The 13,841-nt window shown below is 35.2% G+C and overlaps 1 protein-coding gene across 1 annotated transcript in view; it reads right to left on the bottom strand.

Moving 5' to 3' along the window:
• LOC121431049 overlaps nt 1–10,125 on the bottom strand; it is a 54,531-nt gene extending 44,406 nt beyond the window's left edge. The window contains exons 1-11 of the mRNA XM_041628519.1: nt 10,039–10,125; nt 7,460–7,575; nt 6,972–7,124; nt 6,008–6,140; nt 5,547–5,647; nt 4,881–4,991; nt 4,238–4,326; nt 3,533–3,710; nt 2,723–2,772; nt 2,360–2,405; nt 621–728 (exon numbers count right to left, since the gene is read on the bottom strand). Of these exons, the coding sequence (XP_041484453.1) occupies nt 621–728; nt 2,360–2,405; nt 2,723–2,772; nt 3,533–3,710; nt 4,238–4,326; nt 4,881–4,991; nt 5,547–5,647; nt 6,008–6,140; nt 6,972–7,124; nt 7,460–7,498 (1,008 nt within the window). The 5' untranslated portion in view covers nt 7,499–7,575; nt 10,039–10,125. The remainder of the gene's footprint in view (nt 1–620; nt 729–2,359; nt 2,406–2,722; nt 2,773–3,532; nt 3,711–4,237; nt 4,327–4,880; nt 4,992–5,546; nt 5,648–6,007; nt 6,141–6,971; nt 7,125–7,459; nt 7,576–10,038) is intronic.
• Nucleotides 10,126–13,841: the final 3,716 nt, after the last annotated feature.

Genomic DNA, 13,841 nt, shown 5'->3' with positions numbered 1-13,841 from the left:
ATGAAACTTGCCTTAGACATACTAGAGTATTGTGACTTCTATTACACTAAGTTACAAGTTGTCAAATGAAGTACTTTCAGAGAATTCTCAACTTGAAAAAAATGTTTTAAAAATTGTCTTTTTTCTGCGTCCCATACGTAACGGCACATCTTTTTTCTCTAAAAGTTCAAGGACAAGGTCATACGTCACCATTTTTTGCATGATTATTCTTCTCCTAGATGTCTACCATCATGAGGGTATTCAATTTAATCAAAGTCAATTAACACTATTTTTCAGGTCATTAAAGCGTCTGAAATGTCCCGTACGTGAGGCGCACAAATTCTTAGACTTGCCCTTAATCTTTTTCTATTCTTTTTTGTCTGTTGGTTTGTATGTTTTTGATGGGTTTTATTTATTTCTATATGCATTATCTCGGGGGTGAGTTGAGCAAAATATACATGTATCTGTGGAATTATCAATGATTTGACAATGTGAGATCTCTTTAGAAAAAAAAATCTTAAAACTCATTTTCTCACATCTTCATTTTGATTCTATAAAAAAAAATGAGAGCAAAATACATGAAATTCTTCCCATTTCAGTAAAATTGTATCAAGAGAATCGCAGAAGTTGTTTTCCCCTACCTCTTCTAATCCTGTATCTTCATCAGCTACATACATGGTGATTGATTGACTGACTGCATTGAAGTCAACCCAGAACTCACTGACTTTATCTTCATTAGGGTTCCTCAACTATCATACAATGAAAAAATAGTTATTCAATCTCTTCAATCAATATAAACTTGCTGTGATTTCTTATGATCATGAACTCTGTCTCAACGCTTGAATACAATATCAATATAACACAGTGACAAAAGCACTGAATTTTTAATTGGCCATCACTCATAAAGACAGAAATATAATTTGAGTATGTGGTATTAAGATAAATAAGAGGTTAAATGTGTATCTTATAATAAAACAAAGACAATGAAACTAATGAATCAGTAAAGCAAGCCGTAAAAATACTGTGACAATGGATTTAATTTCAATATGTTCTTAAATGTTACTAACTGTTGTATCCATCAGTATACAAATAGCGAATAGGCATGAGTGCGATGGTGCAAGATTTCGCATGAGGTGAAAGAAAGATGCTCTATTCAACGAGGCATTAGCCGAGTTGAATAGAGCGTTTCTTTCTTTCACCGATTGCGAAATCTCGCACCATTGCACGAATAAGAATATTCGCTATTTGTGTTGTACAACGCCTCGGAATCTAGGGAAAATATGAAAAAAACAAGAGTTTTTCCCTCCAGTAATCTATGAAAAGGGAGCAAAAATATTGAAAGCGAAAAGCAAAATCCCACAAGCCGGGCCCACAAGCGCACATGATCTTGGACAGCATTGCGCATTTAGCCAGCCTGTGGGCTGTACGCGCATTATCACCTTATTCAATGAAATCGCATTGTGACGTCACCTTCTAAGGCCGTGCAATGGTACATTTTGGACGGTACATTTTGGATGGTCCATCTTGTGTGCAACGGCACGAATGTGTGACATTCAGCCTCCCATTTGATCGCGTATAACAAGCTAAGTAGGCGTTGTACAATGTAAATTGTACACCATTCAGCTGTAAGGCTGCTATGTGCATTGTTTTTCATCATGGTATGGGTGGATGGGTGGACAGATGAATGAAAATAAATTTTTAAAAATCCTCTGACTTCAATGCTCAATTAAATGATAAAAGACGTTTCACTTTTGTTTAAAATGATCTGTCAGAAAGTACTGTAGATAAAAAATACCTGCAAACTTCAACAATCTGTCAAATACAACCATCAAGAATAATTGAATAAATTATACAATCAAATAATGATCAGCTGTCCATGACTCCACAAATGGTTTCATCAAATTTCACCACCTGCAATGCTAGTTGAAATTTAATTCCACTCTCTCAGGAGAGACAGTGCCTGTACTACAGATATACCAGTAAATCATATATTTTTGTGGGGGTGGACAGGGTTCAAAGTATTCGATTACCTGACCAAATTATAAGAATTGCAGATAGACCACATGCAAATATAGAATATTCATTTTTGACACTTAACAATACATTTTGAAAACATAAACTTATCTGTCTGCTAAGGCTAAATGGTAGGAGTACTTTATATTAGGAACAGAACACAAATGTACCTTCTAATAAGGATGTAAGTCAGTTGAATTCAATGAACATGTTGACTACTGTATTCTGTAATTTCCTCATGCTCTGTATATGGACCAATTATTAGGTGAGATGTCACAGCACAAACTTTTTTAAGCCCTCCTGCCAGAATCATCACAACATATCGCATTTAATAGTAGTACATGGATTAAGATCTGAGTTTACTCACCTCAAAATCTCCAAGGAATGCTTTCTTACATGGAAAAGAACACACACTGTAAAATGAGAGAATATTAAGCAAACTCATTCATAAAGATATTAAGACAATATGAACACATGTACAAGTTTTGGCTTTTCTGCTTTCAAAGGCAAACATGGGGGGTGGGGTTCAGAGCTTTTTCTTTTGTGTATGAATTATCTTGAAATTAAAAACTTGAAAAAAAATATTCTAAATGATCACTTTAAACAAAATTTGCTACAGTTGATGCCCATCCCATCCCAAAGTACTGATATATTGAGCAGAGCGAGAAAAAATAATCTATGAAATTTTTTCATTTTAATGATAAAAATGAAATGGTGTGATACTACCCACCTTCTCTCCCGGCAACTCTCGTTCAGAAGATTCAGAAATATGCGGCAATCCTTCAAAATGAAGTGAATAAAGATAACTGTTAAATCACAAAGTGATCAAAAGAAGTATATGTTGACAGTATCCATTAATATAATCAAGAAATGGACCCGTCTTACAAAGAGATACCAAAGACATAATCATCAAGAATGTGCATATGTATATTAAAGTTAAAAGTGTTCTATAATAAAGAGACATGGGTCAGTGCTCTTAAACAGCAATCAAAGCTCCTTATATTTACATAGGGACACACAGCAAACTGCATATACCAGAAAGAAATATTGTGACATCAAAAAGTCAACACGAAGTTTTTTGTGCTTAATTTGCTTGATACAATTAGTGCATTAAGTAAATTTTTTTTGCTAATGACATTGTGCTGCAATGCATGCAGTACATGCACAGTAAACGATGGATGTGTAACATAAGTTTGCATGCGTATTTACAGTGAAAAACAGTAAATACAGTCTCTGTATTTACTCTGTGCAAAGAGAGAGAGTACTTGTACATAAAAAATGTTTACAACATTCTGTCCAACTAGCACTATATGTCAATCTTGAAGGTTTCCGATTGTGCAATCCAGTAAATATTCAGCAATTTAAAACACATGAATGTATTACAATTGAAATTAAGCTGGATATATAAGGTACAAAGTGAAATCGCCGAAAAATATTGAAAAACAGAAGTTTTCCACCCAAAAATTGCAAAAGGCTGAGTGTACTGACAGAGTCAGTTCATTGGGTAACATACAGGTACACAAAAATACAAACATCTCACTGAATCAAATCTCTGGTCATCAATGGCTAAGAAAGCTTCACTGATGGCCTGTAATGGGAACCATGCCGGTGATCTTCTCCTTCGTTCACTCTTTGTCACCATCCTTGCTAATGATTCCGTTATGGCAATCTGCATCTCAAAGTCTCCTGCTACAGGCAGAATGTCTGCTAGGTGTTGCCTGAATTAATATATTAACATAGAAGGTAAGCAATACACATCATCATTGATATTAGTAAACCACAGTTCTTACACTGCTGAGGTGTAGCCCAGTGTATTTGGATATTTTAAAAGTAACATTATTCTAATGCTATTCTGTTCATGAGTCCACTGTTTTGAGTTAATGAGCTCATTGTTAACACTGGACTCATGAATAAAATACCGTACTTAACCATGGCACCAGGCACTAATTTGGCACACTGTGACAAAAGCGCACATCAGCATTGGAAATTTTTTTAATATACACGGTAATTAAGCGTAATTTATACAGGAAATCTGCATTAGCCATGGGTTCATAAACCACCTTTATGAATTCGACCTATGAGACATAAGATAGGTTTCCAACTTTGTTTACAATGACAGAAGAGAAGATGAGATTTGAACTGTGTGGGGAAGTGAGTTCCATACATGTATGTACATGTATGGACCTTTTTTTTTTGAGGGGGGATCATTCTGGTTCTACTGTGAATATAATAAAGTACTCCTTACATTAGCTTGGCTGTGACAGGATCATTTCCAACCCAGGTAAGGTCATCATCTTCACATCCCTCTAACATCAGGTTCAATGTCCTCTCCGCCTGTGAAATTCAATGCAAAACCAGTCCAGGAGCCAGTTTCATATAACTTATTATTAGTAAAAAGCTATTGAAATCCTTCAATCTGATTGGTTGATAGTACATTTGTTGGTATATCACAGAGCTTTATGAAACAGGACCCTGTTCAGTATGTCTCAACTATGTAAAATCATTCTCAAACAATACTTTGCACATGATTGACTTGTACAATTGCTTGGGAATAGTGTAATCAATCCATCTCCACTGAGTTCACTGTTGTACCAGAACTGAACCCATGCAGGTCATATATATCATGCATGCAGGGGCCATAAAGTGCAGCCAACTTTCCATACAGCACAAAACATACCCCACACTAATTATAGCTACATGCAATAAGCAGCCAATGTATATAGTGTTATCAAATGAAACTAATTTTTTGTGATGTTTTTGTGCAACTTGGGTCTATGAGAGCAAAAAAAGGAGTATTAAAATAAATCATTTTTAATTTTGTTAGTAAATAATGAGTGAGCTCTATGTTATATAATAGCAATATGAATGATAATGAGCTGAAATATTACCTCCATTCTTGTATGGAAGAGTATTTTTGTGTTGATTACAAGCATGATCAATCTTGCACAAAAGGCTTCTACCATTAACCTCCTTGCCGCTCCACTGTATTCAGAAACTTCCTATAAAACAAATTGGAGATGGTAAAAAAATGAAATGACTAATGAAAGGTACATACAGAGAAAGATATATATACATTGCAAATACACTTCATATTAATTAATTTACTCATGTAGATTATCTAATTGTTTTATATAAAATGAATAAAATATGAATCAATACTGTTCTAAAAAAATTCTATTTTGTCACATTTTAATTGATTGATATATTACAAAGATTCTATTTTGTCACATTTTAATTGATTGATATATTACAAAGATTCACTCATTCTTCATTTAATTCTTCTGACATGAAGATTTTTATGAATTCCTAAATTGACCGAAGGTTCTACCTCCATGGTTGTATCAAAGAACAATACTACATGTATCAGAAAATATAACATTGTTCAGAACTTAACAAAAAAAAGTGCTTTTCAATAATCCAAAATTTATTTGGAACTCCCTATGTACAATTTCTTTTCAGACTATCTATAAAGACAACTATTAGACTAAAAGAAAAAACTGGATGGTGACTGTGAATGAAAAAAATGAGCATCAGAGGGTAAAGGATAAACTCACATTGATGGTTTCAAACAAGACTTCCATCAAATTATCAGCTTCATGATGGACATCTCTCCCTGCTTGAGAAATATACCTCTTGGTCTCTTCATACACAAACACTGAAACACAAAACATTATCTTATAAAATAAATCTTTCATTCAAAAAAGTTTGAGGTGTACGTATTGTAGTGAATACACGGCAGAATATTTTTTCTTTCTTATGAAGTGCCTAGAGGCAGAATGCATATTTATACAAGTTCACATGAGGAACACTATAGAAAATAGAAATAGAAAAACACTTTGCCAGAACACTTATGAAGAAAAAGAAATATATGGTAACCCTTACTGCGATTCAGCTTTTTCATCCATTTTTCAATCAACAGTATATCTCCAGCCTCCCCCCCCCCCCACGACAAACACAAATGATAGTGACAATACCATTAAACTCTATCAGGGGAAAAACTATTCTGTGTACATACCTAGTATTTCAGAGAGTCCATTGTCCAAAAATACAGAGAGATTGTCTGACTTTCCTTCCTGTGTGGATACTGCGATATGCTTGATCACCAACACCATTATTTCAGCCTGCCAAAACCTCTGGCATGGTAGTTGCTACAATATAAAATCATAAATCTAACTTGTTGATTGGCAGTGTTGTTCAGTTATTCAAATTTGGTAAATCATGCTTCAGTGGCAACTGAATCTCATACACGTTCCCCCATGAGAACAAAATAACATTTATATTGGAAAGTAAGAAAAAGACTGTATACAATGGGACAGTTATCCTTTAGAAGTTTGGCTATAAAAGAGAAGTATGTGTAGTAAGACTAGGAAAGAACATTGCCAGAGAGACCAATTTGTATGAAAATAACCCCCAACATTTGCAATACAAGGTCCTGTCAAACTAGTGACAATCATTTACTATTATTATAATATAACATCACTAATAAAAAAAAACTAAAATCAACAAAACTACCTTTTTCAACAATTTAATGCAAGCTAATGAAAAAAAAGTACCCGGTACTAGCAGAGTACTTTCTAAAATAGTAAAAAAGGATCAATAGTACGGAAGATGTTGATCATCGTGGTAGCTGAATCTGAGTAAAGAATTAATCTGTTGTCTCACGATTTTCAGTTTGCCACATCGTGAGACAACAGATTAATTCTTTACTCAGTAAAAAGGATCTTCAGTAATAACCAATGACTGTCAGAACAGCAAAGAACAGCTGATCAACAAATGTTAGGACCAAAATTCATAATACAAAGTGAGACACAGGACGATTACCAATTAGCAGATTGATCAGTATGGATCCATTGATTTAAAAAAATTACTCAAGGGTTCTAGGTAAGATATGCTCAGAGTCCTAAAAAAAGAGCACCCGGATATTCCCCATTCACTGCTGTTTAGCTTATATTTTATATTTTGAAACAAGGTATACACACCTCTTGTATGGTGGTGATCAATTTCCTCATCATTTCCACACTGCATGCCTGTTCATGGGGTTGGTCCCGACTGTTTTTCACATCTTGTAGAGTGCTCTCAATGTGCTTGAAGTAGGAGAGACCATGCTGACCACACAGCACTGCAGCCTCCAGCTGATGGGAAGATGGGGAGTGGTGTATGGACATTCAACACCATGATAATCCATTCAAAATGCTCTTCCTCTATCCAAAATATATTTGTGTGACAAGCTTATAAAGGAAGCTGTGTGTCTGTGCATTTGTATAACCTACCAACAAGAGCCTACATTTTACATTTAATAACATGGTCACAGTCATGAAATACTGCATAGCCATATTGTGGTGTCTATTTGTAATTCTTCACAATATTTTCTACAATAATCTGACATTACCAAGTACCATATAATATCAATCGTAGAGTATATGACTATTCTGCAATTTTGAAATTTAATACTGTAGAGGCCACTCACCGCTGTTCCAGCCTTGAATGAAGTTGTACTCACTGGCATTTTGAAGAGCCCTCTATACTATCATGCTACACAAGAAAATTACCAATTCCAAAAAAGGTCTTGCAGAATTTCAGCACCTGTACATGGGTCATACAAATAATCATTTATTATCTGTACAATATTAATCTGAGTCAGTCAATTTTTATAACATTGGTATATATCACAAAATGAGGTATAGGTTTTCCTTAAAACCACACAAAGCATAGAAAAAATAAGTCAGTCAAAAAATAAAAGAATGTCACCTTCAAATCACTCTACCTGCTACCATCATCAAACTACCATGTTGAAATGGTCTGATAAAAATTCTTTCATTAAATTTTTTTTAATGTTATTAATATTATCAATTTCCCTTGAGTTTGTTGAGATATACCATACCGTATGTTGTTGTTCTTTGCCTGTACAAATGTTAGAAAGCCAAAAACAAATTAATGATCAATTTTTTAATGTGTGTTTACTATTGAAATATTTCAATTTCATTTTCAACAAACTCCTGCGATCAGTTAGACAGCAATAACCGTCGTTTCTGGGGATTTATTCAACAATTTCTGACATTTTACTACAATCCCCATTTACCGACGGCAATGTGTCAGTACGAGCCTTCATGTGTAATCTGGTCCGACAATTCGGCGGACGGGTTTTGTCCAGATTTGTTACTTCTTTTAGATTCTAAATGACATTATATTATCTTGGACGAAGGTCCACTATATTCGTTAGACTCTAATCTTTCTATTGATATCATATACAGTTTATAATATTTTGAAAATATACGTTACCGATGAGTTTTTCCCCGGGTTATTCCTTATTTTTTGACCGATCTGCCGGAGAGGAAAATATGGCAGCCGTCAACGAGTTGTGCTTTTATCAAGGCGTTCCGATTAAATTTTCGATATCTTGGCCAATCAATGCGAGCGACAAGTTCCGAACGCACGCACATCAATATGTCCAAGCGCAGCGCAAAGCAGCGGCACAAATCGCGTTAGGTAGCGACTGGTAAATACGTCTGTAATGATGACGTCATCCAAGATGGCAACTTACCTTGACCAACGAAAGGATCGAAGATGACGATGTTTCGATCATCATTTCAAAAGAACTAGCGGTAACTGAGGTCTAAGGTACGATATTTCTGAATTTTAAACATTTTTTCGTAAATATGGATGTGATTTTTTTTTCGTAATATGACATTTTATGTACAAAAAAACGATCGGAAAATCGGGTTCTCGCTGTTCGATCTAACGTTACTGCTAAAATACGTTGTCTGTACGTCCGGGCCTCCAAGCTTTTCAGTCTATGTATTGGTGAGTGAGCCAACGCAGTTCAGCAGAACAACCAAAATACAGAGACTGAAGCTTTTGGTCTAGCGATCAGTGTGTTTTTAAATCGGCCGTGAATAATACGTGTGAGGAAAAAGATACTGGCCCAAAATCACCAGTTGAGGATAACCGGAGGATGGACACGGAGTGAAGAGTAACTAAGGAATTGAGCTTTTTTTTCTTTCCCGTTATATTTTTTTCTATAAGTTTAATTTTTACAATGAACCACTTTTGGATTCCACCTTTGTCACTCGGAATATCTGATCGAATTCACCGTCCCGCAGTTCGGGTACCGTAGATGAAGCATACTGGTGTAGCGTACTAGTGGAGTGGAGCCTGCACGAACTTCACCTGAGATACGGTAGTAAACCAGGCCCAGGGAGCCCAGGGGCTTACTGTGTATTTGCCATACACACGTGACTAGGGTAATTTATGCCTGGTCAAAATAAAACTGAATTGTGAAAACAGAAGTTATGCACTTACCACGATTAGATATATAATATGGATGAAGGTCTAACGAGTGGCAGGCCAGTATCCTGACATCGAGGCACAGACTGGAACCTCAGTCAAAAAACAAAGTTTTCTCCTTCTAGTTCTAGCCTACAGTAATACTACTACTAGTTTACCCCAGTCTCGATCGGCCATTAATGAATTTTGAACAAATTAGGAGAAGTATCGCAACAGAACTTTTTTATTTTTTGAGGTTCCAGTCTGTGACTGTGCCTCGATGTCAGGATACGGTACTGCCACTCGTTAGACTTAGGCCTAGACCTTTAATTTTATCCATATCGATTATCGTGGTTAAGTGCATGCCATAATTTCTGTTTTCACAATTCAGTTTAATATTTTGACCATTAAACTACCCTAAGTTAGTCCTGTGTCTATGGCAAATACACGGTAGGCCCTGGCCTGGGCTCCCTGGGTTACCGAGGTAGACTCCAATTCCCCTGTGAAGTTACAACTTACATGCCTGGGCTTCAGTTCAACTCATCAGCTCGAAACTAAAGTAAAGTAAACGCGACGCCTCCTGAGTTCGAGCCAATCTGACCCGAAACTCCTGGCAGTCCTGCGAGTGCGATGCTTGCTCCGTGCAAAGCGTCAGTCAGTGCTGTGAGTGTGAGTGTGGGCTGTGGAGTTTTGTTCAGAAGAGTAGAAAATTAATTCTTACATTATAGGTACATAATTAGATGAATACTCAATATTCCGATGTTCATTTCTCGAAATACTTACATTTCAGCAACTAATCAATCCAGAATTACAAATTTACTTGTCTTGATCTTGTTTTTGGATTGATATCCTCGCTCGGGTCAGCTCAGCCAGCCATCTTGCATTGCAATCGCGATATATGCGACGTCGTCAACTACATTTCTTTCGTAAAGGGGTAGAGCTGAATAAAGGGTCCAATTTAGAATTTTTATTCATTTATTACAAACAAAATTGTGATATTGTATAAAATTAAATGAATGATTTAAATATTACTAAATACCCTTACTACGCGCCAATGCAGAGTATTCAAGCTTTCGACGATAGAGACTTATGCACAAATTACTTACCCCCTATTTCATAATGGTATCTTCTAAAAACTTTTGTCCAATGAAATGGTGCGTATCGATTGCACAAAATCGTCTGCGAATCTGCGAATTAGCTCTCGCGATCGCTGCACGGGAATGGGTAAATTGGCACGGAACATGGCCATGGCCCTGGCCAGTGAAGGGGGCGGGTGCTGGGGGTTGGGGTGCTGTGAGTATTATTCTCCACAGGCAGCACACCCATGTATTCTAGAAGGGGTCTAGAAGATGTGTAAAATTGGGAAAACGTAACCAGAATGACCTCCATTTTTTTTGGTGTAAACCTTTTTTTTCTCAAATATACATCAGCAACCCCCAGTCCAAAAATCGTTCCCAGGGCATGGAACGGAATCTGGTTCTCACAGTTCTAGAATTCGTTTTTTTTTTTTTTTTTTTTGTCTGTCTGTATGTCTGTCTGCTTGTTTGTTTGTTTGTTCGTTCGTTTGTTTGTGTGTTTGCTTGTTTGTATTTCTCCAGTCAATTGAATGAGTTTTTTTTAATGTACTTTGTATGGACTTGTGATGAATAAAAGTGAAAAGAAGACCAACAATCAATCGCTTTCGGTTGAACTATAGAAGAAATAATATTCAGCATTCATCTTGAATCGTAAAGGAACATTTATTGTGTGGCGCTTCATGAAAGCTGTCAGCACTGACTGCTGACAACTAGCTTTCATGAAATGGTCCCTGGCCTAGGCTCCTGGAAGTATTTCCTCTTTCACGTGATTTGTCGGCATAGGCGGCGGAAGGGGGGGGACGTGTCCCTGTTGCACCCACAAATGTAATAACGCCCACAAATGTAATAACGCCCACAAATGTAATAACACTTTACCCACAAATGTAATAACGCCCACAAATGTAATAACACTTTACCCACAAATGTAATAATTTCACCCACAAATGTAATAATGCACTTTACCCACAAATGTAATAATTTTTGATCGCCCACAAATGTAATAATGACTTTACCCACAAATGTAATAAATTTGAAGGGATTTTTGGCAAATCCGTTCTGAACTAAAATCGTATAGTAATGCGTTCATATAGCACAAAAGTGCAAAGTCTCTTTTCCTGACCCGGTTAATTAACAAATTATAATATAAATCCAAAGTCTTTATTCCAGACCCGGTTGTTTCAAAAATTATAATATAAATCCAAAGTCTTTATTCCAGACCCGGTTGTTTCAAAAATAATAATATGAGCCCAAAGTCTTTATTCCAGACCCGGTTGTTTCAAAATTATAATATGAATCCAAAGTCTTTATTCCAGACCCGGTTGTTTCAAAAATAGCAATATGAGCCAAAAGTCTATTTTCCAGACCCGGTTGTTTAAAACTAAAAACTAAAACCCTATAGTAATGCCTTCATATAGCACAAAAGTCCAGTCTTTTTCCAGACGCAGTAGTTTCAAAATTTATAATGTAAGTCCAAAGTCTTTTTTCCAGACCCAGTTATTTCAAAAATTATAATATAAGTCCAAAGTCTTTTCTCCAGACCCGGTTGTTTAAAAATTATAATATAAATCCAAAGTCTTTTTCCAGACCGAGTGTTTCAAAAATTATAATATAAATCCAAAGTCTTTATTCCAGACCCGGTTGTTTTAAAAATAATAATATAAGTCCAAAGTCTTTATTCCAGACCCGATTGTTTCAAAAATGATAATATAAGTACAAAGTCTTTAATCCAGACCCGATTGTTTCAAAAATGATAATATAAGTCCAAAGTCTTTTCACCAGACCCGGTTGTTTCAAAAATTATAATATAAATCCAAAGTCTTTTTCCAGACCCTGTTGTTTCAAAAATTATAATATAAATCCAAAGTTTTTATTCCAGACCCGATTGTTTCAAAAATAATATGAGCCCAAAGTCATTATTCCAGACCTGGTTGTTTCAAAAATTATAATATAAGTACAAAGTCTTTATTCCAGACCCGGTTGTTTAAAAAATAATCATATGAGCCAAAAGTCTTTATTCCAGACCCGATTGTTTCAAAAATTATAACATAAATCCAAAGTCTTTATTCCAGACCCGGTTGTTTAAAAAAATAATAATATAAGTCCAAAGTCTTTATTCCAGACCCAATTGTTTCAAAAATGATAATATAAGTACAAAGTCTTTAATCCAGACCCGATTGTTTCAAAAATGATGATATAAGTCCAAAGTCTTTTCACCAGACCCGGTTGTTTAAAAAATTATGATATAAATCCAAAGTCTTTTTCCAGACCCTGTTGTTTCAAAAATTAAAATATAAATCCAAAGTTTTTATTCCAGACCCGGTTGTTAAAAAATAATAATATAAGTCCAAAGTCATTATTCCAGACCCGATTGTTTCCAATATTATGAAGTCCAAACTAAGATACGATAATGATGTTCCGGTGGAATAAAAATGAGAATCGAGCCTAGTCTTCTCTCCAGACCCAGTTAATTAAAACTGGTGGAATCAAAGTCTTTGTTGTTGTTTTAAATTGTACTGAACTTATTGTGAATATACGCGCTATGAGTAAATTGAGAATCAAGCATAGTCTTTTCTCCAGACCCGGTTATTTAAAACTAAAAACTAAAACCCTATAGTAATGCCTTCATATAGCACAAAAGTCCAGTCTTTTTCCAGACGCAGTAGTTTCAAAAATTATAATGTAAGTCCAAAGTCTTTTTTCCAGACCCAGTTATTTCAAAAATTATAATATAAGTCCAAACGAAGATACCATAATGATATTCCAGTGGAAAAAAAGAATATCGAGCTTAGCCTTTTCTCCAAACCCTGTTATTCAAAAATTGTAAATAACAATACAACAAAAACAAAAACCGTATAAAGACCACATAATCTTATTAATGCTGGATAACATGGACATATTGCGTAGTCTTTCAGCCAGACCCAGTCATTTGTTTTTCAAAATAAGGCTAAGAGTAAAAATATAAATAACTCCAAATCTAATACCAAGCAATCCTTGAACCTAAGAACATGTTTTTAAAAAGAGGTTTAGAATGTGGTCTTTATTCCAGACCTAATCATTACAAAAATTACGAAAAAAAATCTTCTAACATACGACCCTATCATATTCTCTTGGAATAACATGAGTTGTGTAAAACGTACTCTTTCCTTCACACCAGGTTATCTAGGAAATGAATTAAAAAAGAAAATCAAATCTAAAACCAATTTTTAAAATTTACACCCAGTAAAAAATATGTCTGTACCCCACACCCAGATTCTTTTGTATAATAATACTAAGACCCCTACAAAACATTGTAATTATGCAATTGCAAAGAAAACGTCCATTTTCCAGACTTGGTTATTATTTAAAAATAAAATTGTCTAAAACAAATACCCAATAATCTAACTACTGTGGAATAAAATGAAGATCGATTGTAGACTTTCCTCCAGACACAATTATTTCAAGAATAAAAAAACAATAAAACCCAACCCCCAACAACGAATCTGAGAACCAACAATCCTCCAAATTAAGACC

This window comes from Lytechinus variegatus, chromosome 17 (assembly GCF_018143015.1).
Source record: "Lytechinus variegatus isolate NC3 chromosome 17, Lvar_3.0, whole genome shotgun sequence".
Lineage (NCBI taxonomy): Eukaryota > Metazoa > Echinodermata > Echinoidea > Temnopleuroida > Toxopneustidae > Lytechinus > Lytechinus variegatus.
Note: the sequence above shows the minus strand (reverse complement) of the source record. Positions and strands in the feature narration are given on the sequence as shown.